This window comes from Suncus etruscus, chromosome 8, assembly GCF_024139225.1.
Source record: "Suncus etruscus isolate mSunEtr1 chromosome 8, mSunEtr1.pri.cur, whole genome shotgun sequence".
Lineage (NCBI taxonomy): Eukaryota > Metazoa > Chordata > Mammalia > Eulipotyphla > Soricidae > Suncus > Suncus etruscus.
Window position 1 is genome coordinate 60453774 of NC_064855.1, and position 18177 is coordinate 60471950.

General features: G+C 34.9%; 1 protein-coding gene across 1 annotated transcript in view; it reads right to left on the minus strand.

Moving 5' to 3' along the window:
* RCBTB2 (RCC1 and BTB domain containing protein 2) overlaps positions 1-18177 on the minus strand; it is a 56892-nt gene that overhangs the window by 28579 nt on the left and 10136 nt on the right. Inside the window, exons 2-7 of the mRNA XM_049778790.1 lie at positions 17810-17905; positions 6241-6396; positions 5838-5988; positions 3594-3760; positions 2571-2729; positions 2325-2432 (exon numbers count right to left, since the gene is read on the minus strand). Of these exons, the coding sequence (XP_049634747.1) occupies positions 2325-2432; positions 2571-2729; positions 3594-3760; positions 5838-5988; positions 6241-6366 (711 nt within the window). The 5' untranslated portion in view covers positions 6367-6396; positions 17810-17905. The remainder of the gene's footprint in view (positions 1-2324; positions 2433-2570; positions 2730-3593; positions 3761-5837; positions 5989-6240; positions 6397-17809; positions 17906-18177) is intronic.

The window sequence follows — 18177 nt, forward strand, 5'->3', positions numbered from 1 at the left end:
GAACAATAATATAGCAGGGAGTAAGGAACTTTGCCTTACACACAGCTGTTCCCCTACATCCCATAGGTCCCCTGAGTCCTGAGCACATAGAACATACATATAGCACCTTCAAGCATCCTGGAAAGAAAGAAAAGAAAAGAAAAGAAAAGAAAAGAAAAGAAAAGAAAAGAAAAGAAAAGAAAAGAAAAGAAAAGAAAAGAAAAGAAAAAAGAAAGAAAGAAAGAAAGAAAGAAAGAAAGAAAGAAAGAAAGAAAGAAGAAAGAAAGAAAAAGAGAGAAAGAAAAAAGAAAGAAAGAAGGAAGGAAGTAGGAAGAAAGAAGAAAGAAAGAAAAAGAAAGAAAGAAAGAAAGAAGAGAAAAGGAAGAGAGAAAGAAGAGACAGAGAGAGAAAGAAAGAAGAGAGAAGGAAGAGAGAAAGAAAGAGACGAAAGAAAAAGAAAAAGAAAGAAAGACGAAAGAAAAAAGAAAGAAGGAAGGAAGGAAGAAAAAGAAGAAAGGGAGGAAAGAAAGAAGAAAAAAGAAAGGAGAAAAGGAAGGAGGAGGGAAGGAGGGAGGAAAGGAAGGAGGGAGGGAAGGAAGTAGGAAAGGAAGGGAGGAAGGGGAAGATGGGAGGAAAGGAGAGAAGGAAGAAGGGAGAAAGGAAGGAGGTAGGGAGGGAGAAAAGAAAGGAAGGAGGAAGGAAAGAAGGATGGAGGGAGAAAGGAAGGAGGAAAGGCAGGAGGAAGGGAGGGAGGAAGAAAGGGAGGAGGAAAGAAGGAGTGAAGTAGGAAGGAAGGAAGGAAGGAAGGAAGAGACGAGGGGAGGGAGGAAGAAAGGAGAAAGGGAGGGAGGAAGGAGGAAGGAAGAGAGAAAGGAAGAAAGAGGGAAGGAAGGAGGGAAAGATAATGGAAGGAAGGGAAGGAGAGAGGCAGGAAGGGAGGAAGGAAGGAGGGAAGGATGGATGGAAGGAAGGAAGGAAGGAAGAAAGGAGGGAGAGGTGGAGGGTGGGAACGATGGATTGAAGGAAGGAAGGAGGGAGGAAGGAGGAAGAAAGGGGGAAAAGAGGGAGAAAGGAGAAAGGAAGGAAGAGAGGACGGGAGGGAGGGAGGAAGGAAGGAGGAAGGGAAGAAGAGATGGAGGGAGGAAGAAAGGAGGAAGGAAGGATGGGAGAGAGGAAGGAGGAAAGAGATGAAGGAAGTATGGATGGAATGAAGGGAGGCTGATGGAAGGAAGAAAAGAAGGAAGGGAGGGCGGGAGAGAGGCAGGAAAAGAAGGAAGAAGGGATGGGTGGAGGGAAGGGAGGAAGGAAGGAGGGCTAGATGGAAGGGAGGAAGGAAGAATGGATGGAAGGAAGGGAGGAAGGAAGGAGAGATGGATGAAAGGAAGGTAGGAAAGAAGGAGGGAAGGAAGGGGAATGGAAGGGAGGATGGGTGGAAGAAAGGAAGGGAGGGAGGGAGAGAGGAAGAAAGGATGGATGGAAGGGAGGATGGATGGAAGGAAAAAGGGAAGAATAGATGGATAGAAGGGAAGATGGATGAAAGGGAGGAAGAAAGGAGGGAGGGAAGAATAGATGGCAGGAACGAGGAAAGGAAGGAAGGAGGGAAGGGAGGAAGAAGGGAGGGAAGAAAGGAGGGAGCGAGAGAGGGAGGCAAGGAAGGAAGGAGGGAGAGAGGGACTGAGGGATGGAAGGAGGCAAGGAAGGAAAGAAGGAAGGAGGGAGGAAGGAAGAAGGGAGAAAGGAAGAAGAAAGGAGGAAGGAAGGAAGGAAGCAAGGAAGGAAGGAAGGAAGGAAGGAAGGAAGGAAGGAAGGAAGAAAGGAAGGAAGGAAGGAAGGAAGGAAGGAGGGAGGGAGGGAGGAAGGAAGGAAGGAGGGAGGTAGGGAGGGTGGGAGGGAGAGAGGGGGAAGGAGGGAAGACTTCAAGTAATATAAGTAGTGGTGGAGAGTCTTCGGCAGATGTTGGAGAGGTGTGGCAATTTTTTACATCAAAACAAGAGTTAATACTATTTCAACCATGTTACCTAAACTAAAAAGAAATAGTTAAGGTAACACTGAAAGAGGAATTACAGTTCAGAGTATAAATACTTCAAGGCTTTTAATGCATAATATGAAGCATAATGTTTTAAGAATTTACGTTCTAATAGCTATATATTAGAATATTGTAAGACAACAAACTTTCTGGTGAACATCTATAAATCTTAATTCTAAGAATACAGTTTTAACCTCGACTTCAGTAAAGTTATTCAATAGCTAAAGTTTTCATCCTACTAAAAAAACCGATGTTCAACATTTTAGTGTCTCAGAGGACACTGAAGACTTAGGCATACACATACTAATAGTGTACTTACCCGCTGCACACGAATGCCTTGCAAAGCTGCTATTCTACAGGGTGTTGGCTGGTTACCACTACTGCCAAGTCCAAGCTGACCATTTCCATTGTAACCCCAGACAAATACCTAAAGGAAATGAGAAATTCTATGTGCATGAAAGACAAAATGAAAAGAAATAATCTGTTATAAGAAATAAGTCGTGTTGATATAAAATTTATAGGGCAAATAGTTTTCCTTAAACAATACATGATGTCATATTCTTACCTCGCCAGAGTCCACCACTGCCATTGAGCACATCTGCCCACATGCTATGTTCACAACTACTTTATTCTGTAAGCAACCAGTGACTCTTCTAGGGATAGTCTGATTAGCTGTTGATCCAGATCCTACCTGTCCAGAGTTATTATAACCCCAGGCAAATACCTATGTGAAAGGGAAGATTAATAAACAACCCATAACATTTATAAAATATTTCGATTGAATAGTAACATGTACTAATAATGCCTCATTTTTTGCTCTTCCAAGTATTTGATATCCACAGATTTTCATAATACATGAAAAATGTTTTTTAAAATTCACTCATAAATATATTCATTCATAAAATCAGGTTATCAGTGCTAATTATATTAAGAATTATAGTTGGGGCCAGAATGATAGTCCAGAAGGTAGCGTATATGCCCTGGATGCAGCCTACCCAGGTTCCATTCCTAGCATCCTCTATAGTTCTATGAGCACAGACAAGAGTAGAGTAATATCTGAGTGTAGAGTCAGGAGTAACCCTAAAGAATCTCCAATTATGGCCCAAATTACCTCTAAAAAGAGCAATGATTAGTAGAAAATGCATAATATTTATTAAAAAAATCTACTTTCAGTCATATTTTGCAGCTTTGGAGAGATGTTCTATTTGGTATAGGGATATAGAAAAAAAAGAATATATTTTCGGTAAAGGGGAATTTAGATGCTCAATCACTGGTGCTCAGAAATATTCCTAGCTCTGTGTTCAGGAATGCTTACTGGAGGTTCTTAGGGGACCATATTTAGTACCAGATATTGAATAAGGGTTGATTGTATTGCAAGGCAAGTGCCTTAACCCCTGTGGCAGAATATATATATCCTTACCACATAAAACGCAACTTTATATAATGAACTCATGTGTATGAATTACTACAAATATAATGCTAACTGAATTTGAGATTGATAAGGAAGGTGATGATTTTTACCAAAAGATCCTATTTTGGTACTATTATGAATCTTAAAATCAGTGAGATTTAACCTGATTATGCTCACCTCTCCATCAGATGTTAGCACCAAAGAATGGTAAGATCCACAGGCAACTTCAACAACTTGCTTATTTGACAAGTTAGTAGAAATATGACAGGGAATTAAACCATGATTAGTTGTCCCAATGCCCAACTGGCTGTAAGCATTATGACCCCAGGTAAAGACTTCACCTTCTGAAAATAAGAAAATACCAGCTTTTAAAACCTCTACTTCCGTATATGAACACAAGTATTGCACACTTCCTAATAATCAGGTGCAAAAGCTAGTCTACTTTCCTATTTCCAATTTCTATAATTCCTTAGTTTCCTTTCCCTAATTCTACAAAAGAATACATTTAAAAGTATAAATCACATTCTTCTTCAAAGCAATAAAATATTGAAACAAACACAATTCTAATAACTAGATAAAATGTTCTTAGTAAGAAATAAGAATAAGATTAAGTAACATTAAACTGAATATAAAAAGATATAGTCATTCAGCTTTTCTGAGTCTTAATTTCCTTTTATGTATTACATCACTAAATTATTTTAATTTTTATAACTGCAGTTTAGTAAATTTCAAAAACTTCATTGAAGTTTTATGGTAATAAAGCCAACATCATATATTACTGTCTATGTAAAGAAAATGTAACCGCATGATCACTCTTAAGCTCCCCACATTTTGTGTATATATATATATATATATATATATATATATATATATATATATACATTTTGAATAACAACTTTCAACTTCAAAGAAAATCATTTGCATAACTCATATCATCTGTATTTTCTACTAATTTGTATCAGTGCTACATTCTGAAATTCTGCTCTCTTCTTTTGTACTAATTTTCTCATTTGTTTTGTTCAAACTGTTGTAGAACTTGTCAAGTGAGTTTTCTATTTTAGTAATTGTATTATTTGGTTCTTTTTCAAATATTCCATTATCTCTGCATGTTCTTCTATTTGCTCATATCTGTCTTAAATTGATGCTTGATATCATAATATCTAATAATTTATTAGTCAGAATTTGATGTCTTGTTTGCTGGTCCTCACTAATGTTTCAATTTCCCTTATATTTTCTGACTCTCTTCGTCTATTGTTAATTGCTATTGAAAATTTGACACAGGATAGTATGTTTTCCTCTAAAAAAGAATATGAATTACCTTCTATCATGCCTCCTCTAGAACACTTAAAGTACCTCTGCAATAAATCGAAAGCTTTAAAGTTACTGTCTCCCCAACAACAGCAAATGTCCATAACCTTCCACTACTGACTCTATGCCATTCCCTAGTCTAGTCTTTCTCCCCCACCCCACCTGACCCTCCACCCATCCTGCCTTGCTCTGAGCCAGGGGATTTTTCAGTTCAGTCCCTTAGAGATGAAAGAACTAACTCTTCCTAGTTCTGAGAATAGAGTCCTTTCTGGTCTAAGTCTAATAATGTGTGAGGTCTTTGACTTATAACCCTTTCACTCACTCATTACATTAAACCACAGCTCACTTTAAGTAGATAAACATATACTTCTAAGGTAAAACTGGTTTCAAGTTCTCTTTTAATCTCTTAGTTCACACCTCCCACTTATGGTCTGATGAATTCCTATGCTGCCTCAGCGCTTTGATGCTTTTCTGAATAAAAGTTTTATATAGTTTATCTAAAAGTTTTAGTTGTTTTCAGTGAAGTAGTTCTCTATACTGGCAATAAAAAATTCCTAGATTTATTTAAATTTAAAAATAAGTATATTAAAAAGTAAAAAATTTTGTTTTTAAGAACACTTATAAAATGAATACCCAGCCTAAGAAAAATCCCAGATGTTTTAATTACATCTAATTAGTATGAGTTTCTGAGATAGCTAAGAGGATATCACTTTCTTATACAAACTACCACTCTAACATACTATTAAACATAAGAATCCCAGAATGCTAACAAAGAAAATCTTGGCACTCAGTTTTAGTCTCTCAGCTCTTAGTAGGGAATTTCAAGTTCCAAAAGTGAGTTCAGTGTTCTAATGCAAAATAATCATAAACTACAGTGGTTCACTGAGTTGAAAGCATTGTTGTTCATATATGTAAAGCGTTGGCAATTGCTAGATTCTATCTGTTAAATAATCTTACTCTGGTATTCAGTTATACCCATATTTTGTGTTGTTTAATGCTAAGTTAATAAGCCAGAGTTGGATCTCTTGCCTATACCAAAAATAATGTTCTTAATTTAAAGGGTGATCCTAGCCTTGCTTCTTAAAGCCAATGTTGTTTTGTATTTCTACTTACCTGTTGTTGCAATGACAACATGTGGGCCACTGCCATAGCTAAGGGAGGCTATCTTTTTGCCACTTAAAGAATCCAGTCTCCGAGGTTCAATAGTGCTCTGAATATCACCTAGCCCCAAACAGCCACAGCAGTTTGTGCCAAGCACAAAAATCTATGAAAAAGAAAACCACAATTAGTTCAAATAGTTCTATTTATATAATTACATTAAAATAGGCACAGTCTCCTTAAAGTAAAACTATCTCATTTATATTAGAATCTACTTTATGATATAAATGAAATATATAACATCTTATATATGTAACTATATATAGCTATATATTATATATAATTTTCCCCAGAAATTTTAATTTAGAGTAAATCCATCACAGAAAATACAAACAGATTATTTTTACTTTAAAATTACCTCATCATTTGTTGTCATATATATAACTTCATTTCCTGCACTGCCAAAGACACAAGCCTGACGAATTAACTGTAGTTCTTCCTCAGAACAAAGAGAGAAAATTGGCCATTTTCCCACATCTAACATCTTCAAAGATGACAAAGTAGCCTTCACTGGCTAAAAATAGAAATAAAAAAGGTTAAATCAAGAAGGGATTATTAAAGTGCTGTTTTTTTAAATCTCATATATTCTGTAGAGGAGTTATTGCAGGTTTAAGAAACAAGCTATATCTATTTTTGATATATAAAGTCCACACAAGTCCAACTGCTTAAGTACAGAATAAATCTCACTGATTAATCTTTCTCAGGAAAAGGGAATCACCGAATCACTGCTGAACTTTAGGAGCTGAGCATTGGCTGTGTCTTAAATGCAGCTCCAAAAACCACTAGTTGTAAAGCAGGAAAGAGAGAAAGAAGGGAAGAAAGGAAAGAGATAGAAAAGCTGCTTATTTCATCCAACATCTTACATCTCAATTAAAGAAGTGTTTTCAAAACATCACCATTAACTGGGGCCGGTGTGGTGGCGCTAGAGGTAAGGTGCCTGCCTTGCCTGTGCTAGCCTAGGACAGATCGCGGTTCGATCTCCCAGTGTCCCATATGGTCCCCCAAGCCAGGAGCGACTTCTGAGCGCAAAGCCAGGAGTAGCCCTTGAGCGTCACCGGGTGTGGCCCAAAAAACAAAACAAAACAAACAAAAAAAGCCATCACCATTAACTAAGGGTAATACTAAAGAAACAATCTAGAAGTTCTGTTCATGGGTCAAATTTCACCTTCAGTTTGATAAGTTAGTGGGTTTCCTCACCACAGGGCCATTTATGATTATGAACTAGTAAGAAGAAAAGTATGTGTGTTGCTTTGTAAGGGCTGCCATTGCAAAGCAGCACAAACTGAATAGATTAAGAACAAAACCATTTTTCTCAGCCTAGAAGCAGAAGGTTAAAAACTATAGGTCAACTAGTTTGTCTTCTTCTGAGAATAGTTAAAGACATATTTATTCCAAGTCCCTTTCTTTGAATTATAAATGGTTGTATTCTGTGTTTTTATATTACCTTCCCTCTATAGTGTACAGTTTTGTGTACAAATTTTCCTTCTTATATGAACTTTAGTCATTCTAGTCTCCAGAATTAATTGAACTAAATTTGCCTTAATTAAATTTTATCAATAATGATACTATTTTCAATTAAATATTAAAATGTTTTTACCCATTGAAGCTGCTTCAACAAGATGACTTAAGATGACTTAAAAACAACTTAAAAACAATAGCACCTATCACAATGAAAATTATAATAAACAATTAAAAGAACTAAAAAGAATCCCAGCACCTGTCCCACTTATGTGGGTTCTACCATCATGACTGAAGAACCACCCAAAAGCCCACCTGAGACACAATCAAACCCATCAGAAGTTCATATTTAAGATCATGAGCATCTGCACTCCCTAAGAGCTTTCAATGTAGATATAATAGGATTTTTTAAGAAAATTTTTATTTATTGACTGTATTGAAGCATTTTTACTTCTGAACTATTCAAAATTCAAGAACTAAGAATTACAACACAATATTTAGAGAATAAACCTATCAAATGGGCATCTTGGCCATTTTTCTCAGTTAACTTGCCTGCATTAAAGGAATAAAGGAGTTTCTAAGACCCATTTTTCTTATTAGCTATTAAGTAAAAAGTTTTCTTTGTTTTTGTGCCATATTTGATGATGCTCAGGTATCACATATGGTTCTCCTAGCACTGTCAGGACATGAGTGACCTCTGAGCAGAGACAGAACAAGCCCAAAGCACAGCTGAGTATTAGCCAAAAATTAAAAAAAAAAAAGTTTTAAAGGACAATATTTGGAATATTTATGTAAACATGTTATATAAATGTGCTTAGGCTAGAGAAAAGCTTTGTTAAATATTATTTTGAATCTTTACAACTGTATGACTTTGATATGGTATATTCATTTTACATCTGAGGATACTAAAGTACAGAAAAATTAAGCAATCCTTCAAAACCACTAGTTTCTAAATAGGTAAACTCAGATCTCTTTTGTAAATCATTTGAGTAAAAATTCACATAAACATTATATTCCTGGTAGTCTTGTGTTTACTTCTATTTTTTTGTAATTAGCCCCCAAGTTCTTAATGAATAAAGCAGTAATACCATTAATTGCCTTCTGTAAACAGGGTAAAAAGCAATATTCAATGAAAAATAAGCAGCAATACAATGGTTTACTAACGTACCATTTTTAACTTTCAAACATGGTGTTTTATTTCAAACTTCCCTACTAAAATATCAAGTTTTTTTCTTAGATTCCTAGAATCAAGTTATGAATACAATCAGCTCCAAAACACTTGTTTACAATCATTAGTACTAAAAATGCTTCTTAGATCCCCTACACAAAATCTATAGTGCTCAAGCTGTGTGTGTATGGACTATTAGAATTGCAGTGTATGGATAATGACACCTACAGTCATATATTTGTTCAAGTAGAAACAAATTCTATCTAGAGAAAGTCTTGGCAGTAATAACATTAAGCATCTATTGAGTGTCAGATACCCCGAAAATGAGATATCCACCTGCTTCAAAGAGCTCATTAAATAAAAAAAACATATGAATGTAATACAACAGTGTCATAAAGGCATTTCTTTTCTTTTAAATATTTTTATTGAAATATTGATCTAAGAGCACATTGCCCTATCTTATCATTGAACATTGAGATGAAATCAGAAAACCTTCCGTCCTAGGATCAGTGCAAAAACCAAAACCACTAATTACAAAAGACTGACTACAACAACTGCAACTGAACAGAAATTTTCCTGGGTCCATAAAGAAAGACTATTCTAGGCTTCATCTTGGATCTATGCAAAAACCAAGATTTCTAATTACAGAGGACTGACTTTGACAACCGCGACTGAGCACCATAAAGAAAGACCTAGGGGTTTGACAACTAACATGTCTGGAGCCTGTAGTTGGTCTCATGACAGTATGCGTCAAGAGTAGAGACATCCTGTATCTCTTAGACCAAGGGAATTTCCCCAATATTTGCTTGCCACCACATATTCCCCCTATTCATTATTTTATTTTTCTTCTTTCTTTTTCTTTCTTCTTTAATTTTATTTATATACATTTTTTACAGAACCATAGAACATGAATCATCTTGTTCTGCCTCATATTTCCTTTTTCTTACTTTCTTTCTTTCTTTCTTTCTTTTTTTTTGGTTTTTGGGTCACACCCAGTGATGCTCAGGGGTTACTCCTGGCTATGTGTTCACAAATCGCCCCTGGGTCAGTCGTGTGCAAGGCAAACACCCTATTGCTGCACTATCGCTCCAGCCCCTGCCTCATATTTCTGTCTTCTTACAAACTGAGGAAAAAAAAACTGGATGGGGCCCAGGGGCCAACTGATCTCAGGAGGATTGAGTGGAAAAAAAAATGGTCAAACCTAAATACCCAAACCAAAGTCAGCAACAATAGAATCAAGGTGCCCAAACTACAATAAGCTATACACAAAAGGGACCTGTCATACTAGTAGTCTAGGCGGTTAAGAGTGGAGGTATGGGATGCATGCTGGGAACTATGGCAGAGGGAGGTCAACAGTGGTGGTAAGAATGGCCCTAATTCACTGTCTCTATGTACCTGAAATACAGTTATAAAAGATTTGTAATTAACACTGGTCTCAATAAAAATTATAAAAAAAATCTGTTGACTGGCTACTGGAGATTAGTAACTTATTTTGCTAACTCTGTGGGGGGGGACTTTTACAGAGAACTGATTTATAAATTTATAAAACATACATGTTTATAATTTTGAAGTGAATATTTAATATAGGTCTCTAAAGATTTCAGTATCTTTATTCAACAAAGAAAAATATATTTTTGTCAGTATAGTCATGAGTGTATATATAGTTATATATTGTATATACCATATACATATATGCACACTGCTTATATATGTACCATTGTACATATGTACATGTGTGTTTGCATATCTATATTGAAAGTGTGAATAAATTTATATTCACACATAGTATCCCTTAGGAGCTTCAATCACACCATAGCTACCCTGTGTGACAGAATCATCTCTGTGCCCAAAGGTAAGAAAGGGACTGACTGAGCAAGAGCCGAAGCCAAGGGGACAGTAGGAATAACTATATAGAAGAAACAAGTGCTCCTGCAGAATAAAAACACAATATTCATGTCACTGTATAATTAGAATTCACCTTCTCATTGTGTAGGCAATTCTCCGTGTTGCAAACAATATGGATAATATCAAGCCAGCATATTTTTAATATTCTGCTAACATCCAGTCCACCTCCCTTGTTCACTGAGTTGATAATGCAAAACAGTAAAAATTTATTATTAGCTAATAAATATATCTCCATAAAGTTAGAAAGTAAAGGTAATTTATAGTTTTTCTGTATAACCCTATATCTCCATCAATATGAAGAATCAGATATAATAACCCACTAAATTGTTACAGTTCAATTTAAAATATAGAATGTAATAATATAATTTAAAATTACATAATGGACATGACTATCCAAAAGCACAAAATTCAAAACTTAAAAAATTTTACCAATACATTGTTACTTTTTTAAAGGATCTCCTGGAAATATAATTAATACTTTCATTGTGAAAAAAACAATCTTATTGCTAATTGTTTTAGCATAATTTTACTTTACAAAATTTGGTAGTGGGAAGGTTGTACTGCTGAAGGGAGGGGTATGCTCTTTTATGGCTGAAACCCAACTACGAACACGTTTGTAATTATAGTGCTTAAAAATATATTAATTTAAAAATTATAATCTGATAACAGATAATCAAAAATTTGTGTAAAAATAATTTGTTCCGGGGGCCAGAGAGATAGCATGGAGGTAAGGCGTTTGCCTTTCATGCAGGAGGTCATCAGTTCAAATCCCGGCGCCCCATATGGTCCCCTGTGCCTGCCAGGAGCAATTTCTGAGCCTGGAGCCAGAAATAACCCCTGAGCACTGCCGGGTGTGACCCAAAAACCACAAAAAAAAAAAAAAATTTGTTCCCTGGAAAAATCAAGCTTTTTTCTATTAATATTTTGTAGAATTCTCATTTTATACATCCCCATTTTGTAAGTTGTATTAAGACTTTCCTATATGACCTCATAAATAAATACTTCAAGTCAGCACATAGTTTTTAGAGTTCAGTTTCAGAGATGTTTCCTAAGTACACTATGTTGGCCTTTGAATAATTATTTATACTTTTATTGCATATTGACTCTATTTTATTCCTGAGTTAAAAACTACAAAAGTTAATAATGGCAGTTATTGTTAGAAAAGTGATGTTTTGCAAAGAAATATAAGAAAAAATGGGAATCAAAACACATGAAACTTTTAACATCAATTGGACACTGATAGGACTTAAGGTGGCATAATATCTAGATATAATGTGAAACAAATAAATATCAAAATATTTTAATGTATAATGAATTAAAAATTCATCTCTAATATACTAAGAACATGTCATATAATGTTATTTTATAATTTTTTCTTATCTCTGGAAATGGAGTAAACATTCAGTTTTGCTACATTTGCAGGTCAGCATTATCTGTGAAAACAAAGGAACAGCTGATGCTCCTGATATAGCTCCAAGGTCACCTATTCTGGAAACCTTTTATTTAAGAGATAACAGTCATAGTTCCCTCCTAGCACCTTTTGAACTCTACAATAATTATTAGCCTATACCCTATTCACTATTCTGTGAGCTCTATGAAGATAGATCCAATCTCACTGATTTTCCTATCAGATGACCAATAAATGTTTGATGAAGTATGTTTCATGCTACAGAAATACATGCTCCAAGAGCATGAGTTTTTCTAACCTTGCTACTTTCTCCATAGAAAAGGGGAAGTTCTTCCATATGGACTCAGTCCTTGTAGTCCCTGAGGAGAAAGTAGGTGATGAAATCAAGCTCCCAACTGTCAAATGAAAGTAGGCAGGTTTAAATTAATTAACTTTAGGCCAGAGTTGTAGTGTAGCAAGTAGGGCACCTGAGTTTGATACCAGGCACCCAATAAGGTCTCCTGGTACTTCCAGGAAGGCAGAATCCTGAACAAAATATGTGTGTCCAACGAAGGCAAAAAAAAATAAATAAATAAATACTTTTAGATAAAATGCCCCACCCCAATCCAAAAAGTACACAGGTAAAATGGTCCATATCATCACCATATTATAACATATCTTTAGGAATTGCAAGGAAAATGGAAGCAAAGATAAACAACTAGGAGTAATAAATCGAAATGCTTTGTATAGCAGAAGAAAATATGAACAAATAAAAGTATACAATTTTCAAATATAATTTTTAAACAGTCCATTGAATGGGAGAAAATATTTTCGTATTTTCTCCAGCAATCTTCTGATGTTAATAGCTAAAACAAAATATTATAAAACACAACAGAAACAAAAACAAACCCAAACAAAAACTGGGCAGAAAATTTGAACAGGCATTTCTTGAAGAAAACAGATGGTCAATGAACATAAAAAAAAAAACAAAAAACCTGAATTATTAAGAAATACAAATTGAAACCACAATGAAGGATCTGGAAGATAGTACAATTGGTAGAACACATGTCTTGGGTGCTCCAGAACCTAAGTTTGACCTTCCAGATCACATGCCTAGCCCATGTCCAATACCATGAACTGAGTTAGCTGAATGGGACAAGTACTGCTGGGATAGATCTCTATTAAAAAAATAAAAACAGGGGCCCGGAGAGATAGCACAGCGGCGTTTGCCTTGCAAGCAGCCCATCCAGGACCAAAGGTGGTTGGTTCGAATCCCGGTGTCCCATATGGTCCCCCGTGCCTGCCAGGAGCTATTTCTGAGCAGACAGCCAGGAGTAACCCCTGAGCACCGCCGGGTGTGACCCAAAAACCAATAAATAAATAAATAAATAAACAAACAAACAAATAAATAAAAACAGGGGCCAAAGAGATAGTACGGAGGTAAGGCATTTGCCTTTCATTCAGAAGGTCATTTGTTCGAATCCTGGTATCCCATGTGGTCCCGAGCCTGCCAGGGACGATTTCTGAGTGTAGAGTCAGGAGTAACCCCTGAGCGCTGCTAGGTGTGACCCCAAACCAAAAATAAATAAATAAATAAATAAATAAAAACAAAATACAATGAAGTATCAGCTTATATCTTTGATACTGACTTATAACAAAAAAATAATACTAATTATTGGAGAGACTAGAGACAAAAAGTAATTCTAATGCTCTGTTGATAGGAATAAAAATTAATGCAACTATTTTGAAAAGTTATATGAAGTTTCTAGAAGCTAAAATTTGAGCTACCATATGATCCACCAATCCTACTACTGAATTAACAAATAACAAACTCAAATAACAAAATAATAGTAACAGAAATATTATTACCTCATTGTTTATTGTAGCATCATTGACAATAGCTAAAACATGGAATCAAAGTACTCATTTGGCTACTGACTAGATTAAAAAGTAGTAAATTGAAATGTAGTATATTTACATAATGAAATACTACACAACTGTTTAAAAAAGATGAGGGCTGTGACAAAGTATATGCATTGAAAGTACAAGTATAAGATCCCAACACTTCTCCCCAAATATTGCCATTTGTAACAGAATAAAATAATCTCAAAGAGATTACACAAAGAGAAATAAGCCAGGACGTAAAAGAGAAGAACTGTGGGGCTGGAGCAGTGGCACTAGCAGTAAGGCATCTGCTTTGTGAGTGTTAGCTTAGGACAGACCACGGTTATATCTCTTGGGATCTCATATGGTCCCCCGAGCCAAGAGCGATTTCTGAGTGCATAGCCAGGAATAACCCCAGAGAGTCACCGGGTGTTGTCCAAAAGCCAATAAATAAATAAATAAATAAATAAATAAATAAATAAATAAATAAATAAATAGAATGAGAGAACAACTGGATACTTTCACATGTGTGTATAATGTAAGAATATAAAATTGGTGATCAGTCAAAATGAAATAAAAAAAAAACAGTAGACATTGATAACAAAACTCAGGTTACTTGTAGGAAGAGGATAGAAGATAAAATATAAGGTGAGGGTGTATAAGAAAAGGTGGCAGACTTTTTTTTTAATTACCTCCATAAATAAATGAATTACTTCAATTAACAGAGAAAATAAGCTGAGTTAAAATATATGAAAGAAATAAAGGGAATTTAGTTTTAGATATGGAAGTTAATGGCCTAAAACTCAAAAGGTAAGCTAACTGTGCAGAAACTACCGTATGTTCTCTTATGGAAACTTTCCTGCTGAAATCTGGAAAATTAATTCCAAAATAAACAAATATTCTTTAAATCCAATAAAAATAAAAAGTACATTTCAGAATTTACTTCTCATTAGATAAAAGAAAATTAATCATAGACCTTGGTCAATTTTTCTCTGAGATTGGGAAGTTCCAAATTACTATGAAAAGCAGACTTATCAGTTTTCAGAAAAATATTTAATTTGCTAAACTGAAAAAAAGTAAGATTGAAAAGGATGGGAGCCAAAGAGATAGCACAGTGGGTAGGACATTTGCCTGTATGCAGCCAACCTGGGTTTAATCTATGGCGACCCCTGTGGTCCTCTGAGCCTACAAGGAGTAATTTCTGAGCACAGAGCCAGGAGTAAATCCTGAGTGCCTCCGAGTATGGCCCCAAAATAAAAGAAATAAAAAGAATGAAAAAATAAAAATGAATTAATATAACTTTATAATTCTAGAACAGTGGTTCCCAAACTAATCATTCTACAATCCCCAAGTCAGAATAAAAAAGAAAATGTATTCTGCATGGGCAATTAGATGCATTCTTTGCCTGTGGCTGACCCAGCTTGAGCACCACCATGTATGGTCCAAAATCCAAAAGTAAAAAATTTTAAAACACTCCAAATCACCCAGAAATCTATTTTCTTTAATTAAATAAACAGAAAATGCAAACTCCAACTGTACCTCACTGAATTGTTCTGATAGTCACAACAGGAGTGGAGGGATGTGATACTGCCCACTTTCAAAACCACTGTTCTAGACTAGAACAAAACACCTGGAACAACTGCCATTAAGTATCAACATCACCACTGAATATTTTTGCCTTATTAACCATTTTAATAGTAATAACCATTTTGTAGAAATAATAGCCATTTCCACAATAATTGCTTTCTACCATATAATCTAGCAGAAGCAATTCTAACAAAAAATACACAGTATGTCTAGGCTGTATATAGCTCTTATAAAATTAACTATTTCAGCACTAAAGGGAAACACAAAATCATTTCTCTCACCAAGAATAATTTAATAAAATGCATTTAAAGGTTTTTTTTTTTTACCAATTTACTATGTTGGAATCTATTTCTTAGATATAATTTATATTTCAAGTGCTACCATTAGAACATTTTATCTGATAGTATAAGTAGTTAAAGTTATTTAACAGATAAGAACAATAATCAAAATAATGTTGTCTGGGTCCCAAGAGACAGTACAGTTTGTAGGGTACTTGCATTGCATATGGCCAACTCAAGTTCAATCCCTAGTACCCCATATGGTCCCTTGAGTGCCACAGAATTGATCCCTAAGTATAGAATGAGGAGTAATTCCTGAACTGCACCAGTTGTGGTCCAAAAGCAAAGAAAAAAATTAAGTCTTGACAATTTTTCTATATTATATGTCTTACATGTCCTTAAAGGCACTGTTTATTTTTTGCCTCAGTTCTAAAAACATTAGTCTCTTAGAATATATAAAATATATATAAAATAATTAAAACTCAAATTATAGTAGTTATTACTTATAATTATTTTTAATGCTTTTTAAAGGAGCACTTAAAAATGAATATTACTAAAAAAAATAAAGGGCCGGAGAGATAGAATGGAGGTAGGGCATTTTTCTTGCATGCAAAAGGATGGTGGTTTGAATCCCAGCATCCCATATGGTCCCCCAATCCTGCCAGGAGCAATTTCTGAACATATAGCCAGGAGTAACCACTGAGCGCTGCCAGGTGTGACCCAAAAACAAAAACAACAACAACAAAAAATGAATATTACTTCCCATTTTAGAGTTAATAAGTTTTTGAAACTTGATCTGGCTACCAATATAGAAAGATAATTTTTCATATTTAATTAACACTACACTTTTTTATTAGATCTGTTAAAATTCTAGCTATTCTCTAAACTGAGTATGACTATCATTGTTTAAAGTTGATAAGTTTCTGGATTATTCAGATGGGCTGGAATCACTACTCGGCATTTTCATGGCACTTTTTAAATGTTTTACTGATGGCACTTTCTCCATGTTATGTGAAAGTGATTCTTACAAGAATTCCCTTCTTGAGGAAGATATGGCATGCATGCTAGGAACAGGGGTGGAAGGAGGACATCACTGCTTGTGGGAATACCCCTGATTCATTGTCACTATGTACCTTAAATATTACTGTGAAAGTTTTGTAATTCACTTTGACCACAATAAAAATAAAAAATATATAAAACTCAACTATGAACAACAACAAAAAGAATTCCCTTCTTGATTAATTTGCAAACAATTTCAAGAGAGAAAACAATTGCTAAAACAGCCACACCATAGGACTGACTTGGAATAGAATGTTGTATGTATTAAAATCACCCTGTGAACATAACTTTTGCAAGGCAAATGCCCTACCTCCATGCTATCTCTCCGGCTCCAAGGTTACTTTTATTTTTAACTTTCTTTTATGGAAGAATAGTATAGCAGGTAGAGTGCTTGCTTTGAATGCAACTGATTCAGCTTCAATCCTTGGCATCGCATATGATGCCCCTGCTCCACCAAAGAATGATCCTTGAGATCAGACCTAGGAGCAAGCTCTGGCCACCACAAGTTTTAATCCCAAAGTCCCCACACACACCCCAAAAAAACCCTTATTTTTTCAATTTAATACATAGCTTCCCCAATTTATATTACTTAAGGAATATACTTTTTAATCTATATTATTTATTTATTTTTGCTTTTGAGCCACACCCAGTGATACTCAGGGATTACTCCTGGCTCTACACTCAGAAATTACTCCTGGCAGGCTTGGAGGACCATATGGGATGCTGTGGATAAAATTCAGGTCAGCCTTATAAGGTAAAAGCCCCACTGTGCTATCACTATGGCCCCTTATCTTTCTTACTTAATTGAATTTTATTAATTTCAGTGTTATGGTAATATTATTTTCAAAATGTACAATATAAATTCAGAATGCTACATCCATAATGTGGGAAATTTGAATTCTAAATAGCAACAGTAATAATAATAACTATATATTACCCTGAATGAGAGCCTAATATTATCTTATTTATTCATATAATATCCAAATGAAATAGGTATAATCACTATCTTCATTTTATGGACGTGCTTCAATAACATTATAAACAGTCAATCAAAAGCAGTGCCAATATTTGAAATGAGGTTAATTCCAAGCCCTGACTATTTGTTTCTCTCCTGTATTGCAGGAATTCTTGTACGTTTCTCTGTAAATATTCTAAACAGTTTTATACTGACTAAAAATGTTTACTTTTAAAATTTTTGTACCTGATTGTTTTAAATTTCTGAAGCCCAATATCTGGTCATCTTTAATCTTAGTTCTTCTAGGTCCTTGTAAAGTTATCTTCTAAAAGGTTATTGAGACTGAAATATAAAACACATAAAATTTTATTAGATAACAGAGAAGGAAAAAAGACATGCCATATTGTAATATGCTCATGCTATTTACGTAAGAAAAATACAATTTGAAATTGATGTCAGGGGATCAGAGATATAGCTCAAGAGCAAAGTGCATGCATTGCATAAAGGAGTTTCACGGTTGATTCTCAAAACTGCATGGTACCTTAAGCACTGACTGCATAGAGCCAACACCAAGCACAAAATTGAAAGTAGGCTCTGAGAATTGCCAAGTGTGA